This window comes from Tyto alba, unplaced genomic scaffold, assembly GCF_018691265.1.
Source record: "Tyto alba isolate M040663 unplaced genomic scaffold, T.alba_DEE_v4.0 Super-Scaffold_40, whole genome shotgun sequence".
Lineage (NCBI taxonomy): Eukaryota > Metazoa > Chordata > Aves > Strigiformes > Tytonidae > Tyto > Tyto alba.
In genome coordinates, this window is record NW_024881316.1 from 20,964,384 (window position 1) to 20,987,217 (window position 22,834).

Below are 22,834 nucleotides of genomic sequence, written 5' to 3' on the forward strand. Positions count from 1 at the left end.
AGCTACGTGCGTTTACATAGAGGCATTTAAATTTCCCTTATCTTCCCCCTTCCACCCCTACCCCCCCCAATGAAGCTGACTTATGGGCTGGAACTCTGAACTCCTTTGTGCTGCTCTTCAGGTGCTCTCCTGCTGACCCATTATCCCTCTCCAGGCTCTGAGCATCTATTGTTGGCACTGTCATCAATCCGCTAGGAGTGGAATGGATTGAGGTTCCCTTCATACAGCAAGTTGAGTTTAAAACCCTCTTCACAAGCCTTCATCTGTTTAATTCCTGACCTCCTTTAGAACTGGGCATTTCATGGAGTCGGGTTCACTGGTGCAGTTGACTCTGTTTATTTTGTTTTAAACATCTTGTATCAAACTTCTAACCCTAACAATTTCTTTGTATGAACCATATCAAACTGTTTCATAGTGAATATAAAGACATATAATTTAGGTTTTCTAAGTATCTCTCTAAATGTTCCTTTTGTACCCAGGAAGTCTGTTGGTCATTGAGGGTCTCTGTCAGGCTTTCTATTACTTCTGTCTTTCTAAAGATTTGTTGTTGGTTTTGATACTGTTACTTGCTCTTTGAATTATTTTCTTCCCACTAGTGTTTTTATATGAATCTATCTTTTCACATTCAACCTACAAGAGTCTGTGATTTTTAAAATTTCTTTTATTTATAAGGACTGGCAGATTCTAAGGTCTGTTTCTTGTTTTCTTTCCCACATCCTCCAGTTTAGCCACACCAACTCCCTTTTATCTATCTTCAATCCCTGATTAGTGGTACACATTTTTTATCTCTCTACAATACAATATCCTTAGATAGTCTGTTTTTTCTAAGAACATTTAGCACCATTGTCCTCTTTTCAGGCTCCTTTTAACAAATTAACTGCATGAGTAGTATCTCTTTTCAACTGTCGACTTTTTTTTTTTACTTTTGTTCTTTCTGCAAGCATTTTTAATCTAAGTATATGATGGCCACTGTTAGACAGACATTTCAGTTGTGAATCAGGCGATATAAAATAACTAGAATCATGACATATGTTACTTTGCTTTTTCTGTTTTCTACCCTACCACTCCATGAAACAGTCAATGATCCTATGTAGAAAATTAATCTTTAATTATGTTGTGTTGAGCTATTTGCCCATTGTACATGTAGCTATAATCTCCCATTACTTTTAGTTTCCTGTACTCACAATCTCTCTGACCTCAGGAGGTCACAGTCGTGGTCACTGTCATAGTCAAGGGTTTCATCATGATCTTAGAGAACCACAATAAAGAAGGCAGGCTGTGCTGGGTTAGTGTGTGTGTGGGGTGGGGGTTTGTAGCAGTGGACGGGGCTACATGGGTGACCCCTGTGAGAAGTTGCTCAGAGTTTCCCCAGCTCCAAGCTGGACCTGCCTGTGTCCAAGGCTGAACCAATTAGTGACAATCACCATTCCTCTGTGGTAACATATTTAAGAAGGGGAACCTAGGAGGAAGAGTTGGAGTTGTGAGGAGGAATTGTGAGGGAGACACCTAGGCAAATGCTGAGGTCAGTGGAAGAAAGGAGGAGAAAGGAAGAGAGCTGCATCAGAGCAGAGGCTCCCCTGCAGCCTATGGTGAGAAGACAGTCTGTGCCCCTGAAGCACATGGAGGTCCTTGGTGGAGCAGATGCCCACTTGAAGCCTGTGGAGGACCCCATGTCAGTGCAGGTGGCTATACCTGAATAAGGCCAGGACTCTGAAAGAAGATCCCACTGTTGCAGTTTGGTGCTGGGATGACTGCAACACATGGGAAGGACCTACACTGGAGTAGTTCATGAAGAGCTGCAGCCCATGAGAAGGTCTCATGTCAGAGAAAGTTCATGGAGGACTGTGTCTCGTGAGAGGGACCCCACACTGGATCAGGGGAAGAATGCGAGGAGTCCTCCCCCTGAGGAGGAAGGAGTGGCAGCAACAATGTGTGAGGGACTGGCCACAACCACATATCCTGTTCCATATGACTGAGAGAGGGAGGAGCTAGAGATATAGGGAGCAAAACTGGTGCCAGAAAGAAGGGAGGGGGGGGGAAAGATTTTTTTAAGATTTGGTTACACTTCTCACTGTCCTACTCTCTCTGTTAAGTGTTGTTAGTGTTTGAATTAAATTGATGTTATTTTAATTCCCCTAACTTCCCCTAGGGTCTGTCTTTTGCCCATGATCATAACATGTGAGTCATCCCTCCCTGTCCTTATCTCTATTCCCAAGACTTTTGCTTTATTTTTTCTTCCACAATGCTGAAGTGGAAGGTATAAGCAAGCAGTTGCATGGTACCTAGTTGCCTTCTGGGCTCAGACCACAACACAGACGAAAAGAATGTTGTGGAGTTTTTTATTTAAGCAAAACCATGGCATTTTAAAAAAAGATGTACTTTTTTTTTTTATCATATGCTTTGCCTCTGTGACTCTTTGGACTGCCTTTTTGGCAAGATTCTAGTCCTTACACTGGTATGTGTGCATGTTGAGCACACAAAACTGTGAGTAAAGTAGATGAGAGATATGTAGGGCGTAACAGGCACACAGGACTGAGTTTTCCTATCAGGGCTGTAGTGGGATCAAGCCATAAGCCACCTTCTTCTCCTCATGGATGGTTCCTAAGGGCTCTGGGACTCATAAAGAGTAATAGGGAAATCCACCTGCACCAAAACACCAAGCCAGAGAAGCTCATGGCCCTGCTCAGCCACATGTAGAAGAGGCACTGGTAGCTGCTAGGGGTTGGAGACGTGTTGGGGGAGGCATGTCATGCCACTGGCAACCCATATTAGGTCTGGGACATTAAGGAACTGAGCATTAGGAATCCATTTAGCACAGGGCAGCAGAAAAAATTGTGTTACATACAACACCCCAACCTCTTACAACTACCCTGGAGGAATTCTGACAGACTCTAAACTGACATTTGAGTGTGGCGGTAATAGGTGTTTATGTACATATTTGTTTAATTGTTTGTGTGATTTTCTCAATATCAAAATCACTGAACAGAACGTTATATTGGTTGGTGTGCTGATTGTGGCTGGGATAGATTTAATCTTCTTCCTAGGATCTAGCATGGGACTATGTTTTAGATTTATGTAGTAAACAGTGTTGATAATATAGAGATGGATTTGTTTTTTCTGAGCAGTGCTTACACAGAGTCAAGGCCTTTTCTGCTTCTCACACCACCCTACCAGTGAGTGGTCTGGGAGTGCACAAGAAGTTGGGAGGGGACACAGCCAAGACAGCTGATCCCAACTGACCAAAAGGATATGTCATACCATATGACATCATGCTCAGAAACAAAATTCTGGGAGAAGGAAGAAGGGGGGACGTTCTGAGTTAGGGTGTTTGTCTTCCCAAATACCCGTTGTGCATGATGGAGCCCTGCTGTCCTGGAGACAGCTGAACACTTGCTTGCCCATGGGAAGTGGTGAATGAATTCCTTGTTTTGCTTTGTTTGTGTGCATGGCTTTTGCTTTACCTGTTAAATTGTCTTTATCTAGAACCATGAGTTTTCTCACTTTTAGCCTTCTGATTCTCTCCCCTATCCCACTAAGGAGGGTGAGTGAGCAGCTGTGTAGGGCTTACTTGTCATCTGGAGTTAAACCATGACAGCTAGCAACAAATTAGAATCAATAAAATTACCTGACTCAATACTGTTATGCCTACAACTATATTGTATGGATTCATAAGTGAAAGACTAGACATGGGAAAGCCCTGATAACTTAATTCTGGCTGCATCACTGCTCCTTCTGTCTATTGATATAGTATAACTATAAGGTAGAAATAAGAATTCTGTATTTTGAGGTGCAGGTAAATTCACTGTCTAGCATGTTCAATATTCTAGAAAAACATATTAACAAATTAATAATTAAAAAACACTATGCTTTGAATGGTGTATAATAAATAAGAAAAGGATCATTTGCAAAGAATGAAGACTGGCATAGGTAATGCATAATTTCCTAAGAATTATTAATTTTGTGATGAAAATTGTAAGGATACAAAGGATGTCACTGAGACAATTAGTGCATACTGTAAAGCACACAGGGAGTGGAAGTCAAATTGTGCAGGTACTATAATTTGTGGCATTTCCTATATTATGTGTACATATTAATACTTAAATTTGATGATTTCAGATATGCATCAGAAATAAAGAGATCATGATACCACAGTCCCAGGGAGCAGGAAGAGTGGGCTGTGCTGCAAGAGAGGGGCAGTGGGAAGGGGGAATGACAGTGACCTCAGTGACAAGGGTCACCATCCTACAACACCCATGTAAGAAGCACAGAGTGAGTCTGGGGATGTCACTCAGAACCAGTCAACAGTCCAATGATTCCCAGGCAGGTTCACATTGAGGAGACAGGTCCTGAGATCAAGACAATAGGTCAAATATTTGGGTTAGGAACAAGGCCTGGGTAAGCAAGGTGTAAGGTCAGGTACCAGCCCACTGGCAGCATAGCCCAGGTGAGGACCAAGGGTGAGAGCCTAAGCTTCAATGCAGCTCTTGAGTGAGGTGAGAGACCTCCAGCAAGCCCCCTCAGATCCCTCTCAGTTCTTTTCACAGCAGTTTGGTCCATGGTCACGGCCTCATCCCAACAGAGCTGACCTGAAGCACAGGCAGACAGTCTGCAAAGTGTACATGTGATGTGTGGGAAGGTAGAAAGAGGAGGTTCATTCCTGGCCCCAACATGGTGACCCAATGTCTCTAAACATTTTCTGGTTTATTGTCTTCTTTGACAGATTCTTTTTTTCTGAGAGGTTGTCAGAGTCAAATATCTTCCGTGAGTATTTATCCAGTCTTGTTTAAACTGTACATTATTTTTGTTATTAATATTTAATAATTCTTATTAATAGAAAGAAAAAGTAATCTTTAAGATAGTGGACTGGAATACAAATAACTTGAGAATCTTTTTTGCTTTTAAATTACTTCCCTGGGATTCTGCACAAACCTTTCTGCTTTAGTTCTCCTTTAGTACAAAATAGAGCACAGTGCTGCTTTTCACCTAGCCTTATGTAACTTTAAGAGTTAGATTTTCCTCAAGTATCATACTGTGTGTCCATACAAGTCCCAGTCTTGGACTTTCTTAGTCTTCATCAATTACATGGAAGAATCTGGGGTTATAGATACGAAGATGTTCTCCTTGCATAAAGTAGACCTGAAATATAACAGTTATCATAATCACTTTCAAATTTCATCTCATGACATAATTTTGTCTCATGATATGGAATCAGCATTTTGGACATATTTAATCTCTTGGATGCTTTTCTAAGTCCTGTATGTTAATATTGTAACTCTTTTTCATGCATAGCTCTTTACTTTTCATACTCTTCACTATATAACTTTTATTTCCTTTTGATTTTATTGCTAAATCCCAATCTTTGCTCTCTTAACATTTCTTTTTCATCTTTCCTTGTTTTTTTTCACTGCTTTTACATGATGTATTTGTTTACTTAACATAATTAATTCCAGTACTCGTGTAATAATCTTTCAATTGCATGAAGACTAAGAATGATTTTTCTGAAGATAGTGTCAACTATTATAATATTGCTGATTACTTATTTTAAAATAGTTCATAATTTTTAGCCCATACAAATACTTCAAGGAAGCACATTTTCTTTACTAGTAAAAATGAAGTCTGTATATGATACCAGAACTATGCATAATTACATGAGTGAAGGGCAAAATATATTAAAGTGAGTGAGAATTCCTCTGCATTAAACATGCATTAGCTTTCTTTTTGAAATGTCTAATTAGAAAAATAACCTTTTATATACATCTATTTTAGTAACACCTCAGCAAATCTAATTATGAAAAAAGTATTTAAAGATGTGCTGCTGAATGTAGGATTCATAAATATACAGTAATATAGAGCACAGACTTTTACACCTGATAATAGTGACAGATGTAGTAGCAGCTGTAATGCATATAATAGTTCAACACTGCTACCTTAAAAGAAAAAATGCTAAATGTTCCAAACTACACATTTGATAACACATTATCTAACAGTATTGTTGAAAATTATGAGATTCTGAAGTTAATGGAATAGTCTCAAAATAGAAAGACTGTATTCTGTAACAAGGCTAGTAGTTTTCTTATATATCCGTATCCTTTCTTTTTTGATATGGGGTATTATCTCCCAGGGGTGGAAATACAGAGAGAGGAATTAGAAATTAATGGGCTTGACTGGTTGTGGAGATAGGTATTTAGAGTACTTCCACTGTTGGAAGGCAGAACTGGGATTCAGTAATTAAATTAAAACAAAAACTATTCTGGGAGTAGGAATAAAATCTATTTTCTACCCCTTCAAGTTTACTATTCTAAGCCTCAAATCTGCTATTATTACTACTAGTTAGTCATAGTCCACACCTTTCTGGTATCTTCAAAAGCTTAAACAGTGGTGGTCACTCTTATGCAGAAAGTTCATTGCAACATGTTTGCATGCACAGCAATTTAGTAATAACACTTAGCTAAATTTTAGATGTTTTCATCCCAATGTAAGTGACAATAGCAGAGACTGAATACCACCCATTGATATTATGCCATAATTTTCAACAGTTCAATGTGTCTGATATTCTCCAGCTCAAGGCTTCCACAAACAATCCTGATGGACATTGTAGTCTGCTGGCTTTGACTGTGATCATCAAAAACCTCAAGCATATGATCAAGGACCTTTGGTTTTTAGATATATACTTTGAGAAGTAAGGATTTAATTAAGTGTTTTGCTGAATGTATGTGAACATATAAGAGTTGAGGATGTACTTGTATGTTTTCTTCATTGAAGCCAGAATTCACATGCTTATATCTTCAGAATATCTTCTTTTATCATAAATCAATAATAAATCATTATCACAAAAACATCAATGGTTAAAGCTCATGACTAGACCTTAGATGTTCTGGTTTACTTAGTTTTGCCACAGATGTCCTCTCTTAACATTGTTATCATTATTTTTTTGTCAACAGAGGGAGGGAATATGGAAAGCATGCTTTAAATCTCTTTCTCTTCCATATGCAAGTACAATTAAATGTACTAAATGAAAATCAAATCAGCAGGAATAGAAATAGGAAAAATATGACTTTAGTTACAGTGGTGTGGTTCTGATTAGTATATTGGACTTATTCCAGTTTCACGTCAGTTGTATATTTTCTATTTTTGTAATGAGGCTTTGAAATTCAACTGTATTTGGTGAGAAAACAGAAATATTTTTCTCTGTTTGAAGTCCTAGGCTGACATGGAAAATACAGATGAACCTTAAGGAAAAAGTATTCTGAAGCTATCCTCAACAATGAAACAGGTGTGAAAGACAACTCTCATTTGCCAGGTGAAACAATGACTACAAAATCAGCAGTTTGCATGTTAGCATGCTTTCTTCAACTATGCATTGTAAATGGGCAGGTAATATGTGAGAGACAAATGACTGCTGAATGGCGAGTGGAACCGAAAATTAATGTAATAAAATGGACACCAAAGGAAAACATCTGTTCAGACTTTTACACCGAATGCTGGAATATGAATAAAAGTATTGACAGGGAAATCTCAGAAGAACAAAATCTCAGTATCCCTCAGATATGTCCCTTACAGCTTCAATTAGGTGATAGTCTCTTCATCTCCTCTGAGCCATCCTTCCAGTCCTATGGAATGAATTTGGTAAATGTCTCCAAGGAACAATTTATTAACTGCCCTAAAGCTGGTTTCATTCAAGAGCAGTTGATTTTTGTCCAGATAAGAGGACTGCACCAAGTTGACCCTAACTGGCTTAGTGTTGGAACTCATTACTTTGCAGAGCTTCATAAGAGAGGCCCGCTACTGTGCAACATGGGCCTTCGTCTGAACATAACCGTGAAACAGCAGTTTTGCCAACAGTCTCCAAACACACCATTATGCTCTGGGCATGGAAAATGTCTAAGCCATGTTTGGGAAAAAGCATATAATTGCTATTGTTTCTCACAGTACTCTGGAAAATTCTGCCAGAAGTTTGATATCTGCTCCACTAAACCTTGCCACAACAATACCTCCTGCACTGAGAAATCAGAACTTTCTGGAGATTCTTACGAATGCACATGTCCTCCAAAATTTTCAGGTATTTTTTTTCCTCTCTAGAAATAAATGTTACATAGATAATACATTTTCCTTAGTGGATAATAAAACAGTGAGAACATCATTAGCAAGATTTTGTATAATTTCATTCTCCATTGCCACTACCATACCTGTACTGAGTCTCTTTTACATGTAGTCACATGATACTGTGCAGTCATTTGAAGACAGTTTGTACTTGCTTACATTCATGTATGTAATGTGGTGAAATACAAAATAAGTACTTATTATGCTTCTTTCCCACTTAAGCACGAGACAGATAAGTACGTGTGAATTTACAGAAGTAACTTTGTTTTTTCAGCAGTTCAAGTTCTTACACCAAATAACAGAAATGATTTGGAGTAAGCTTCCTAAAAAGTAGTTAACCAAACTGCTGAAAACCAACAACTTATTTTGTTGAAATTAGTATTTCATTCAACTTGCCATTAAACCTCCCTTTTCAGTTTAAAGACTTTTTAAATTACATCAGAAAAAAATTTAAAATCAAAATTTTTTTTCAATTGAAAAATCAAACATTTAATTTGAAGAGTAATCAAAACAAAATACTTGTGTTGTTCTTCCACACTATTTTGCGCTGTAGTGTTTCCTTCAAAAGGACTTTGATAAATATACTATTATTACCAAATTAAATATTTCACAAATGAAAAAATTCACCTAATTTATCTAGGAAATATTGAGGTACTTACTCAAAACTGATTGGAGAAATTGAATCTGGGTTTGGGACTCAACTACCAGAGAGTGCAGATGAATAGATACATTATTACCTAAACATTATCTCCATTTCACGGAGGAATGACAGGGGATGAAGGAAATTATGGGTATTCTGTTCCTGCATTCAGAATAATGGACTTTGGGAATTCTTTAGAAGGTACCGGAAATATTCATTCACATCACAAAAAATATTGTTGTAGATCTTTTTGTACTTGTGGAGCAGAATTGTGGAAATGTTCCTTTGATGGACTGCACTTCTGTGCTCTTGCAATAGCAATGCTATGCTATGAAACAGCTCAGTTGCTATGAAACAGTCAGGAATGAATGAGGTTAATAGAAAACAGAAGTAAAGGCTATGTTGCATGAAGTTTGCTGTAATTTATGTTTAATTGTTTTCCAAACTGCATAATAATTTGATTACTAATGCATTAGAAAATAGACAATTATGCAGGTATGATTAAGTCAATGTTATGAGAAAAATATTTGTATAATTATTCAAAATTTAGTAAAATAGTGGAAAATGTTGATGGTATGCAGTATATTTTCTATTTGTTTTATGATTTCCAGGGGCTGTGTAAAATGCTTTGAAAATAATAATAATAAAAAGTGTCTGGTACTACTTTAATTCAAATTAATGGAGAGATTCACATGCAATTCTGTTAAAAACAATCATCATGCTTAATGTTATCAAAAATCAATGCTTAAAATACTCTGTTGGTCTATATGGGACAGTGTTGGCTAATTCCATAATTTTGTACTGGCAATACTGGTCCAGTAAATAAGCTTTATGTAAAGAAGTAGTACTGGGAGATTAAACTATCATATATTATGGACGTGGTTACACAGGAGTAGTGGAGGAAAAAAGTGCCATCCATAATATAAAGTCTATTAGAAATTTTAAAATTTGTGAAAGTGTGAATAATGTCATAGCAACAATTCAAGTGGCAAGCATAATTATACAGTATTTAGACCCATATGCTGAAGTAGCATAAACAGTAATAATGGAATAATTGGATCTGTAAATTCCAGAAAGCTTCATATTAAGAAAAACTCAGTCAAATTGCACTCTGCATGAAAACATCTTTTGTTTGCAATTCTGGAAGAAACTGTAAGCTAGATGTATGTCAAAAAGAAACACATACTACAGTACTAATAACATTTCTGCATTTTAAGCTATATGTGAATTTGTAACTATATGGCAGATGAGGTTGAGCACAGTAGCTCATACTACAGCAGCTGAATAACCTTCTGCATTGCTTTAGAACTTCAGTAATTTTGGTGAAAACTACAACAAAGGCTAGCACAAATACTAATCTATCCACCTACCATACCAATCTATCCAATACCAATCTATCCACCTACTATATTATTAAATATAATTATATATATGTATTTAATTTAATAACCATTTTAAATAAACATATATACAATTTTAATATAATTAAATATTACTTTGCATATAAATTTGACATTTCAGGAAAAAATATAAATATTTACTAAAGTTCAATGTACCTATTATCCCTTTTTAATAGGTAAAAATTGTACACAATTAGATGGACAGTGCCAGCCACATACATGTTTCAATGGTAACTGCAGCAATGTTACTCCAAACACTTTTCTTTGTGAATGTGACAAGGGCTTTACAGGTAAGAATCAATTTTGTTTCCTGTCTTATAATAATGTTTTCTTGTATTATAATAATGGTGTGAACTTTTGCTTTGTTAAAACACTTATTTTAGATGATTGTTGCACAGTCTGCAATTTCCTTAGATTCTTTAAAAATCGGTTTTGTAAAATAAAGAAATCAGACTTCCATGTGACTATTATAAAATACTCATGTACTAAAGTAAAACCATATAAATGATCGAGGCTTTTCATCTGTGAGTATCCTTCTCCTGTTGGCAGTATGACAAAGGAAGACTCATAATCATTAACTCACTGGTTCTTAAATGCAGAGTTCACAAGAATAAGATCAGAAGTTCTTGCTGGATGGTTTAGAATGATTATGAATCTTGTATTCATAATTTCAGCATCCTTTTAATAAATGTGCTAGAAAAATAAAATGGAAATAATTTAGAGTCAATAATCTCATGTTTTAGTGGCATGTCCTAATTGAAAACAAACAAACAAGTCTCAGAAACCGATCATTTTTTTTATGATATATTGGACAAATAAGATTTTTTTGTGGGAAAAGCTTGAATCAGAAAATGTATCTAAAGCCAGCCTATTGTAAACACTTTTTCCTGGGGATCAGGATAGCAGCCATACTTAAAATATTATTAATTGTACTCCACAGAAAAGATTTACTGTGTTGGTATAAGAGAATTAGCAATATTCAGAAAAACATTCTTTAAGAATGAGCTAAGTATAAAGCTAGCACTTAAATATCCAAAGGCAGTAAAACTTTTAAAAAAGTCTCTTTCTTGGAAGAATCAGTTATCCCTGACAATCATAGAATATAAACAAATCATTACATTTAGATGTAAAGTTAAAAGAAAAACAAACAAAGAAGAAAAAAAAAAACATGATGGAGTTAGAGGGATCCAAGAGCCAATCTTTTTTTTCATAGTGAAAGACTGAACATTCTTGCTGATATTTTAGTTAAGTCTGTGTAGAAATATAATTTTAAAAATGGGGTAGACATGCTTAATTCTAAATTCCTAGTAAATCTGTTTTATATTACTTTCCTTTCTCTCCCTTTCTTTCACTGTAGATGACATCATGGTTGGCAGCATTCTGGGAAAACTAAAAAAACCCCTTCTTTTTCAAAGGAGTAAGGTCCATTAGTAAAGTTTTCTAGAACTAGCTTTTCCCTCATAAATGGTCTATATCTTTCCAGAACACTTACTCTTGCCCCTTTCACCCAAACTGTGTTTGCACATTGCTTTTGAAATTTTCCCCAGAAAAATCTTTTGTATCCTTGCAATATTGACCTAATAAGGGAGAGGAGGGGAGGAGACAGGAGGAACAACCTTCCAGATGCAGTAAACTCAAACCAATAATGACACAAAAACAGTTCAATATACTCAACTCTAGTGGATGGCAGTGATCATTGCAACCTACTCTCCAGGTAGCTGGTAAAGATTGCGAAGGAGAACAAGAGACTATAAGTGTGAATTAGCTCCCTTTTTCTTCTCCAATTAGCTAAAAGAAAATTGAGAATACTTTCTTCTTCCTAAGCATAATAAGTAGCATGGGAGGAGAAGGCAGACTTTCAGGAATTTACCTCTCTTTTCTTCCTCTGATATAAATTGCCTATGGTCCTGTTGTAACAGGAAAGTATACAGTACATCAGCTTACTTTGCAACAGGACTGGATGACTAAAATACAGTATAATTTTGCAAATATTTTCTGACCAAATGTGGTTGTTTTAAGTCTACGTTTCTTCCTGTGATGCTGTGTAAAAGTGTTTGCTAGCACTAAGGTAATTTCAAGAATAGTTACCTAAAAAACCCCACCCATATGAAAACAGACATTTTTATATGAAAACAGACATACATTCTTCTATTGTTATTTCGTCGTGGCTGTACTGTATTCTCAGATGAGAAGAGTTATGGAATTACGAATCTTGTATCTGAAATGTTATTCTAAGTGTGTGAGGTTGGCAGCAACTTTGACATATCTTTTTCCCAAAATGAGATAAGTCTCTGGCAGTAACTAGTTTACGTGATCTGAATAAAAGCATGAAATATCCTCGTTACTGTAAATTGATGAAATGTAAATAAAATTATAATAAAATTATATTTATAATTCTGATTATTATTTACAAGTATTCACTCAAAATAAGTAAAAGTTGCTTTGTCCAAGCTGTGTTCACAATGATAGAATGGATCTAGTGGATTAGTATTCTATGTGTTCATCTCAGTTACATATTTTTTTATTTTTTATTAGTTGTTTAGTTTATTCACTGAGCTCTCAAAACTCTCATTTTTCTGGAACACTTTTAACTTAATTTAATAACAAACACCTAATGTTAGGCATGCCATTATTCTTATGATTGTATACTCTAACTCATACCAGAATTTGCACCCTTAGACTTATTAAGGAATGTTTAGAGGAAGGGGATCTGAGCTAAACAAGTACAGAGTGGATGTAGAGAGGGAGAAAGTATAAAATAGTCTGGTAGTGTGTAAGCAGTTTCTGGTCAGTTCACTTGTCTGATTGAGCCCTGCACCAAATCACTGCAGTATATTCATTCTTCTTATTAAATCCTTTCTTAACTCTCTTCCCATGTAATCTCACTCCCCATCTGTGATGCTGTAAGGTCTGGATGCCAGAAGCTGGAGATGAAAGTGGCTGAATTTGGGGTCTGCAACTGGAGTTAAACCACTGGTGATAATGGTCCTAATGTCTGTGGTGCCAGCAGCTGATATGAATGAGGGTCTCAGCATCAGCAGCTGAAGGGAGATCATAGATCATAAGAACATGTGTCTGCAGTGAGTGAATTTAGTGCCAGTGACTGATGTCAGACCTTGGGTGATAGTGGCTCCCATGCCTGGTGCCAACTGGAGCAGGTGAGTCCCAGCATCATCAGGTGGAGAAGGGACCAAGAGTGATAGGGCCTTTGTGCCTGGGCACAAGCCACTGGGAAGACAAGAATGTTTATATTTTCTCTTAACCTCTGTGTGTACACACGTGCATGTGTGAGCATGCATGTATGTGTAATTAATTAACAGACTTCAAGCTGGACTATATGGTGAGTAGGAGTCCCAGGATCTGGGCATCAATATTACATGAGCTGAGGTCCCATGCTGCTATTCAAGGGGTCCATGAATGTGTCTGTCCTTTTGAACTAGAGAGTCAGGGGCTGTATGTTATCACTAATGAGCTCCAATCTTGATTAGAGAGGAGGACTGGGATTTGGCTGTTCATACATAGGTTTTATGTGAGTTCTGGTAGCGTTATATGTGGGTGTTGTTAAAGGCAGCACTCTGTGGGCAGTCTACGTAGCTGGCTTTCTTAGTGCTTTCTGCATGTGTGTATCTCTGGCTTATATTAATCTTTGCTAGTGGTTGAGCCTGCAAACTGGAAAGCAACAGCTGCATCCACTGGCATCTCTGGGTGCACTGGGCTGGGCTCCAGCAGCTGAGAAAGAGGATTCTCAGGCCCCAGAGCAGGTGCCTTTTATACATCCCTTAACAAGGAGGATGTCTCAGAAATTCTGATGGATGTTGAGGTCTTGTTCTGAAGATGCATAGAAAATTAATGTGACTCATTGACAGCCTGCAGGAAATAGTGATATCTTAACTTCCTCTGTACTGGTAATGCTCAGTGTGCTTACCCTAGAAAGTATTTGGTGGATTAAGAGCAGTAATTTTCCATTTTAATATGTTTTGTTTAATCTGGAGGGGCTTTTTACTCCTTAGGTGGGAAAATGAGAGGTAAAAGAAGTGATTAAAAAACAACCCTCTGTAGAACATGTGAGATTATTGGGTTTTTTTCACATATTCCTGTAAGGGAGACCTACATTTCTTGCCTTCCCCAATGGTACAATTAGATTCTTTAGAGGTCATAATGAGTTCCCTCCTCATTTGTGGGACAGAAGATACTAAAAGAATGAGGTGGTTTTGCTTGGAGCCACTTTGCTAGAGCTCCATGATCCAGGTGCTTTAGTTTAAAATGATTTGTTCACTTAATCAGTGAATTACAACTGCAGTACTTTGAAAAAGGTCATAATTGTAAAAGAACTTCACTATATATATTTGGAGAGAAGAATTTATTGTTTGTACAGTTAGTGTTTTAACAGCCTAATAATTCAATTTGCCTAATACTAATATTCATAGCCCAGGTTAATACCCAAAGCCTTAAGAATAATAATACCCCTAAAATATTATACAAAAATGTCTTCTTACTATCTATTTTTTAGTTTGGTATCATGCTTATATTCCCAGTGATCCTCTTGGTCCCAAGAGCTATACAACAATCTCCCTCAAGAAGAGGGGGCAAGAATTACAGCAAGTCATCAACATCCTCGGGTCTTTGTCAGGAGGAGTGTGACATTCATGCTGGAAATTTCTTCCCTGTCAGTCAAGGGTCCATCTCAGACTACTTTTACATGTTTTCACATCATTATATGCTTCCTTCTCCCAGACTGCCAGCTGCAGCCTAGCAGCGGTTCCCAACCACTCCCTGCAAAAGGTTATGGTTTATCAGGCAGCGGCTGAGGTGGGGATGGGGTCACCCCCTCCCCAGATGGGCCATTCTCAGAGCTGAATCTGGAGCAGGGGAGGCAGCAGTCACAGGGATTCAAACAAACCAGACAAGTCCTGAGACGTTGCACTGTCAGGTCAGCAAAAAGGTCAGTCTGAAGAGATATTCTTGCTACAGAATTTGTTTTTTAGTGTTTCTTGGGGGAGGCAGGGATGATAAAAACGGGGACATGAGAATGCGGAAGAGAAAAAGGCAATTAGAGATTATGTTTTTCCAGGCTATTTTATTCTCATTTGTGATTTATTTTGTTGCTTTGTTTGGTGGTTTTGTTTATTTGTTTGTTTTTAAACTGAATGACTATGGTTTAATAAAACAGTTTGTTAAGAATGACAGTTTCCTCAGAGAAAGCTGTAGATGGTGGGGATTATGATCCTTAGTTGTAAAAACATCTTGTGAAATATTCCCTGATTGCTGTTCAATGTCACTAGAATGATAAAAGTATGGTCAAGATTTTTGGCCATTTTTATGAATGATGCTGAAATGGCCATAGTTTTTAGTGAATAAAGAAAATGTATGTTGTATTTAGAATTTTAATGAAGTTATGATGATTTTTTTAATCTCATCACTTCATGTAGATTTCACACTTGTTTCAAATGTACCCTAAAATCTGTGACAGCATGTACAGAATAAGAGTTTGTATCTCTTCCATGACTCAAGTATCACAAAAATGTTTATTTTTTCTTATAAAATACTTCCTGTAAGAGAATTCCAGCTCATTTTTTTTTTCTTTATACCTTCTACAGCTTATTTTTAACGTATTTTTAAGGCAAATTAAAGTAGAAATTTCAAAGTTAGAGTTTTAGTCTTCCTCAGCATCCTCTGTTACATTTAACCTCTGTTGTAAACTACCATTTGGTAGACACTTTGTTCCTCTGTACTCTCACCACAGCCCACAAGCAGCACTTGTCCTCACTTTTTGTGTATCCAAGTGAAGCAAATTAATGGCAGGTGAAACTGATTTGATGATTAAAAGGCTCAGCTCTTCTCCAGACTACATACCTATTCTATGCCAGTGTTGCCAGGGTTCTCAAAATAAACAAGAAAAATACTCAAAATAAATTTTATTTTGAGAAAAATCAGTTAGCATTCCAGCAGACATTAATACACTACAGGTTTGTATGTCTGTGAGATGAAACTGTTACTACACAGACAACTTTGGAATTCCTCGGATTTAAATGATAATCCAAAATGAGCAATCGTTCACCTGACAAGTGAGGGCTCATCAACCCTGAGGAGTTTCCTCGGGCAGTGTCCAGACCCAAGAGAAGAGTCCTCAACTGCAGCCTCATGGCTCCAAAGAGGCCTGGCTCAAAATGGCTCCCCAACAGGACTCTGTTTATACCCAAGCCAAATCTGATCAATGACAGCTCTTACGGGCTAAGGGCCCCAATTATCTTATAAATATGAAAACAGGGTCATGAAAAGAGTCAGCAATCACTCTGTTTCAACAGTCTGAAAGCCCCATCTTTGTGATGGGGCACCTGCCACAGTCAGAGACCATAATATCTGTCAGTCACCTACAACCCAGATGTGAAAATAAAACTGTGAAGCCCATATCCCTGTTCTCTGATCCTTCTAGAATACATGCTTCCTTAGTAATTGTTTTAAATTCAGAGTCAATAAGTTCACAACATTTCATTCACATCATGTGTGATTAGGGTACCTTAATTAAGACTATGTTTTCTAGGGGGCTTGTGTTTCCAGAGAGTGATTCAGGGAACTGAGGCCCTGAAGAGACTACTTCTGCAATGAAGGAATATTCTAGTTTGAGAATTAAGGTAAATAGCATTAGGTTAGATGATGAGAATATGTGATAGATATTTTCATATGTTTTTTGAGGCTAAAGCAGTTTAGACAATTGTCAACTGACTTCTAGATAACTCTAGTACAGAGCGCTATAATTTGCTCTTACAAACATGACACGGATCAATCTATCCTACCTATTAATAAAGAGATATACACAACAAAGACTTGTTGGAACTACACCAAATAACATGAATTCATTTGTCTGACCTAGTAAATTTAAGTTTTCTTAAATGTACTTTCCTGGTGTGATTTCATTACACACTTCAGTAGTATATTTTTTAAAATTTCCTATGAGTTTTGATAATATTCCTACATAACAAAATGGGGTTTTTTTACATTTAATAGTAGACAAACCATAACTGATTTATAAATAATTGTTTATCAACTCAATATTAAATATAATCAATCAATATCATGACTGAATATATCATAAAATCATAGAATCATAGACTGGTTTGGGTTGGAAGGGGCCTTAAAGATCATCTAGTTCCAACCCCCCTGACATGGACAGGAACACCTTCCACCATATCATGTTGCTCAAGACCCCATCCAACGTGGCCTTGAATGCTTCCAGCAAGGGAGCATCCACACCCTCTCTGGACAACCTGTTCCAGTGTCTCACCACCCTCACAGTGAAGAATTTAATCCTGACATATAATCTAAATCTACTCTCTTTCAGTTTAAAACCATTACCCCTCATCCTATCACTACAGTCCCTGATAAAGACACCCCCCCCTCATTTTTCCTGCAGGCATCCTTTAAGTACTGGAAGGCCACTAGAAGGTCTCCCTGGAGCCTCCTCTTCTCCAGGCTGAACAACCCCAACTCTCTCAGCCTGTCCTCATAGGGGAAGTGCTCCAGCCCCCTGATCATATTCATGGTACTCCTCTGGACTCACTCGAGCAGGTCTATGTATTTCTTATGTTGGGGACCCAGATGTTGATACAGCACTGCAGATGGGGTCTCACCAGAGCAGAGTAGAGGGGCAGAATCAGCTCCCTTGATCTGCTGACTATACTTCTCAGGACATGGTTCACTTTCTGGGCTGCAAGCACACATTGCTGTCTCATAGTCAGTTTTCCATTCACTAATACACCCAAGTCCTTCTCTGCAGAGCTGTTTTCAATCTAGTTATCTGTTATATCTCTCTTAACACTTTACAAGAGACAATGTATTTACTCTGGGACAACGCCAGACATTTATGTTTCTTGTAGTTTACAGTTAATTACTAAATAGTGTATCTTCAATTACTGAGCAGCTCAGTGATCCTTTCAAAGGAGCTAGGTAACATGAGCTCGAGTTTCCCTATTGTTAACAGTATGTCAAAGCAAATTCCAGTGACCTTTATCAAGATTAAATGTAAATCTAGACCCTGGAAAGTAAATTGTGCATTTCACTAAAACTCTAATACAATATGCCAACTAGTACCTCTTTAACAAAATGAACTGTAACAAATTATCAAAAAAAATGGGGAACATTACTGACCATGAGATGAATAACAATACCTAGTTCTACAGTAGAAAGTGGAAATTGTCTTATTATAAAGAGAAGTAAGACTGTCATCTCTAAAATAACTTGGAAATACACAGCAACATGCAAACATTTGTGTGTGCTGTACAGATTTCAAGTATATTGCTTTTAAGACACTTTGGGGATATATTCTTGAGCTGTGTTGAAGTGAACAGTTTAGCTGATGAAATTCAGAGCAGAATACTACAAAATGACTCAATTCAGGAAATGTTTTTTTCCCTTGTCTTCAGTTTTACAAAAGCACATTTATTTATTTATTTATTTTTGTCAATATTGGCAGCAGTCTCATCTTAAAAACTTGGATGAAAAGTTTATCACTTTCAGTTTGTATTTCATTATCTGGGCTTGTATTTGTACACTTACATCATTATTTGAAACATTAATTTTCCCTATAAAATAAAATAAAAATAAATTAAAAAAAAAACCACAACAACAAAAAACCCCCCAGAACTAATTTAATAGCTGCTTTATTTTAAAGAAGTAAAAATGTTTTGTTTTTTTTATTACTGTCTAAAAATTTATTAAAAGCTGAGATCCAACCATACTCTAGGCTATATGTTAGTGTCCACAGAGCATATCAGCCTGTAGAAGATACCTTTTATGAAGGCAGATATATGACCACTCTAGTTATTGCTATTAGCTGATGTGACGGTTTGGTTCAGGACAAAGTAAATCCCTGGTTTTTTGTTGTTTTTTTTTTTTTCTCTGCAAATTAATAGTTTTCCAACATATTCTTCTTCAAGGAAGGTTTTTTTTCCCTACAAGATTATTAATATCATACCACACAATGAAGTTCTGAATATTTTTTTATTACGTCTATTAAATTAAGTATATTTATTTTTAAATAAGCGATTGTCATTTTTTAGTAGTTGGTGAAGCAATATAATTTTCACTATATCTTAACTAAATTAAGTCACAAAAGCAATTGCACTCTAGACTTTAAATGAATTAGTTTCTTGTGAGGTTACAGAACTTCTACTATATTAAGTAATATGTTTTTTTTATTCTAATCCATCAGCTCCCCTGGTTTCCTTACTGCATTACCATACTGCGCAGAAATGAGATGATAGAATATAACAAGGTATTATCAGACTGCAAATCAGACTAATCTTTCCCATCTCCTTACAGACAGAAAGTCTCCACTCTTTGGATACCTGTCCTTCACTAGAGATGTTCACTAGTAATTCTTAAATTACTTTCTATTCCTGTAATTTCTATATTTTTTTTTCTTACATTTCTTCAAGGGAAATAAAATAATGTCTGCATATGGCCTTGCAAAAGTAGTAAGAGAAAATTATTTATATTTATAGATGTTATTAACTAAGAAGTACTGGTAGCACTGAACATGGAATTAGAAATAATCTGTAAAAAATATTAAAATGACTGAAACTCCGGTGTATGAATATCTGTGGCAATGACATACCCAAATTATTCTATCCCCTTTATGACCTCTAAGTTTGCTGGTTTTCTCCAAACTCTTCCTGCCTTCTGAAAAAATACAAACTTTTTACACTTGATTTGTAGTCTCTTAGTACTACTCTTATTTGAATCACAGAACACAGTGAGTGTAACTAGTTGTAAGAAAAAAACAACTCCTTATAATATATAGTTTCATATCATGGTCTCCCATGCAAAATGTTGTCATCACTACCAAGTTTGAACTTGCAAAGCTCTGGAGATTCATCTCACCTCACATTGGTTTGTGTCACAGTCAGACAGCCATAAAATTAAAATTCTTAGATTTAAGTGTTTACATGCAGGTATGAGAGCTAGGTGTCCAAGATCCTATTGCAGGTACTTAATATCTAGTCAAAACAAAATGGAGTTAAGAGATTTAATCAGCCCAATTCCTGGTGTTTAGCTTTAGCTGAATCACTCTCCAAGATCTACTGACTAATATTAGCTTCTTCATAACTGAAAATAGTGGGAACATGAAGACCAGATGCATGCATTCATTGATCTATTTAAACATGTAACCACACAATTAAGTAGATGTGCGTATCTTAACCTGAGAGGTTATTTTACACATGACATTATTCTACAGGCTAAAAATTTTATTTCCTCAGAGAAACTTTCTTGGAGCAATTGGTCTTAACCTAAATCTTACCCCTCATTGTAAGAATTTGATAAATATTTAGCTCACATGTATTTTCCTGTGTTTTATTTATCTAAATTTAGGTAATACTCCTAATTGCATTAATGAAAACAAGAATGTTGTTGCCATAATTGCTCTGTTCTTAAACACTATATTTAAAATAACTAGAATTTTAAAAGGAAATAAGATTTTATTTCCACTTTTTTCACATTGCAATGTGGACACGTTTAACATTCTTTATTAAAAACCCTCTCCATACATTGTATTTTCTTTTTTTTTTTTTGAGTTGTCTGCATACAAGTATTACAATGTTCTGACACTACTGCAACTGTGGCTGAAATAGTTTACATTTGAATTAATAATTTTATAGAATTATGAGTTAATAGTTCATTTTTTAAAGATTAAAATCTTGGAAAAGGAAATATAATCTTAAAAAATATTTCAATTCTAAGAATCTATTATAATGATGAATAAAGCATTGCACTTTATGAGAATGTGTATGCTTTGTTCAAAGTCATGCAAAATTCTCCATACTAGCCTAAAATATATTTTTAGCTAAAAACATTTTTAGGATTATAGGTTTAAATTTTCATTTTGAGTTTCCCAGCTGTAAGTCACATTATAGAGAAAAATATCCCAAAACCTTTATATGCAGAATTACAAAAGATATTTTTAAATTAATTTCTGTAATCCCCTCTGCCTCAAGGGAGGTAAATTTAAAATGTCAGTAATGACAGATGAGATACAATTTGGCCTCAAATATAAGTTTTCTTATATTAGTCTATCCTCATTAGAGATGTCAGAACCATGGATGCATCAGTTCCAAAGTACAGGTGTGGAGCATAAGGGTCAGGTTTATCTGTGGATCCAGCAACTTCCTCTCTCTGTACCAGTCCTAAGATGACTGGTGATCATGAAGAGTTTACAACTGGTACTTTGGGCAGCAGGAGTCACTGGGAAATGGATCATTACAGGCCTGCAAAACTAGGGGAAGAGCAGATTTGTGTCATGCTACATGTCTAAAAGTAAGTTTCCAGTAAGTGAAAACTAGTAGGAAATTAAGTATGGAGTAATAAATCAGGAAGGAGAAGAAAATCTATTTTCAGTGCTGACTTACAAGACATGGAGGATAACATGGAAGCCTGGTAAGACATAGAGGTACGGATATGGAAGGGGTCAGTAATACAGATTAGAAAGAAAACACAGAATAGCTGGAGATTTTACTGGGTAGTGAAGGAAAATAGAGCTGATGAAAAAAAAAAAAAAAAAAGAAAAGAAAAGAAACTTAGAAACATTAGTTTGTTACAGGGAGTAATTGGGTTAGTGTTGTCCCATATGCTAAAGGTTTGGAAATAATTCAAACAAACTAGTTTATTATCAGAGCCTTAATATGTTGGTGTAGTATAAAGAATATCAGTTTCAGTAGTTCTGTGAAAAAAACTTTAGATCACCAAGCATACAGCAAACATGGATGTTATTACAGTCAGCATGGCTTCTGTCAAAGGAAATGCTGCCTCACTTGTCTGCTGAAATTCTGAAAGCTCATCATTCAACATATGAAAAAAAGAAATCCAGTACATAATACAACTGATTTTTTTTTTTAAAGCCTGTAGTGTTGTTCCACTCAAACATTTTAAACAAAACAAAATAAAACAAATTCCCAAACTACAACAACAAAGCTATGTGGAACTGGAGGAAAGGATTAAAAGCTAGTTAAAGAACAGGGAGAAAAGGATGGGAGTTAATGTTCATTATTTCGGGATAGAGAGAAGTCACTCATGTATTACCTGAAGACTAACACTGTGTCTGATTTTATTCAGCATTTTCAACAGTGATCTGGAGAAAAGAATGAGCAGTGTTATCACCAAGTCTGCAGATAAAATCATGCTCTTTCAGGTAGCCATTTGGCATGCCAAACATGAAGAACCTCAGGAGAACTGCACAAAACTGAGCAGAAAAAAAAATATTGATGAGCTTTAGTGTAGATAAGTAAACGATAATAATTCTAGGCCAAAATTATTTAAGACAGTTGCTGATTTCTCAAATATAACTCAGAAAAGAAGCTGAAGAATCACAGAAATGTTGAGGTTGGAGCAGACTTCTTGAGATCATCTAGTTAAAACCCCCTGCTCAATCAGGGTCAGTTATAGAAGGCTGCCCAGGACCCTGCCCAGTCAGATTGTGAATATGTCCACAGATGGGGACTTCACAATGTCTCTGGGAAACCTACCTCAGTGTTTCATCACCCTCATAGTAAAAAAGTGTTTTATGTGTTCAAATGGAATTTCATGTGTCTCAGTTTGTGCCCATTGCCTCTTGTTCTGTCAAGGGGACTACTGACAAGAGTTTGTCTCCCTCTTCTTCATTCTATCTATACTTTAAACACACTGCTAATATCCCTCCTCAACC

The 22,834-nt window shown here is 36.3% G+C and overlaps 1 protein-coding gene across 1 annotated transcript in view; it reads left to right on the forward strand.

The window, feature by feature from the left end:
- EYS (eyes shut homolog) overlaps positions 1-22,834 on the forward strand; it is a 1,055,438-nt gene that overhangs the window by 102,805 nt on the left and 929,799 nt on the right. The window contains exons 3-4 of the mRNA XM_033002767.2: positions 7,199-8,059; positions 10,317-10,430. Coding sequence (XP_032858658.1) covers positions 7,309-8,059; positions 10,317-10,430 — 865 coding nt within the window. The 5' untranslated portion in view covers positions 7,199-7,308. The remainder of the gene's footprint in view (positions 1-7,198; positions 8,060-10,316; positions 10,431-22,834) is intronic.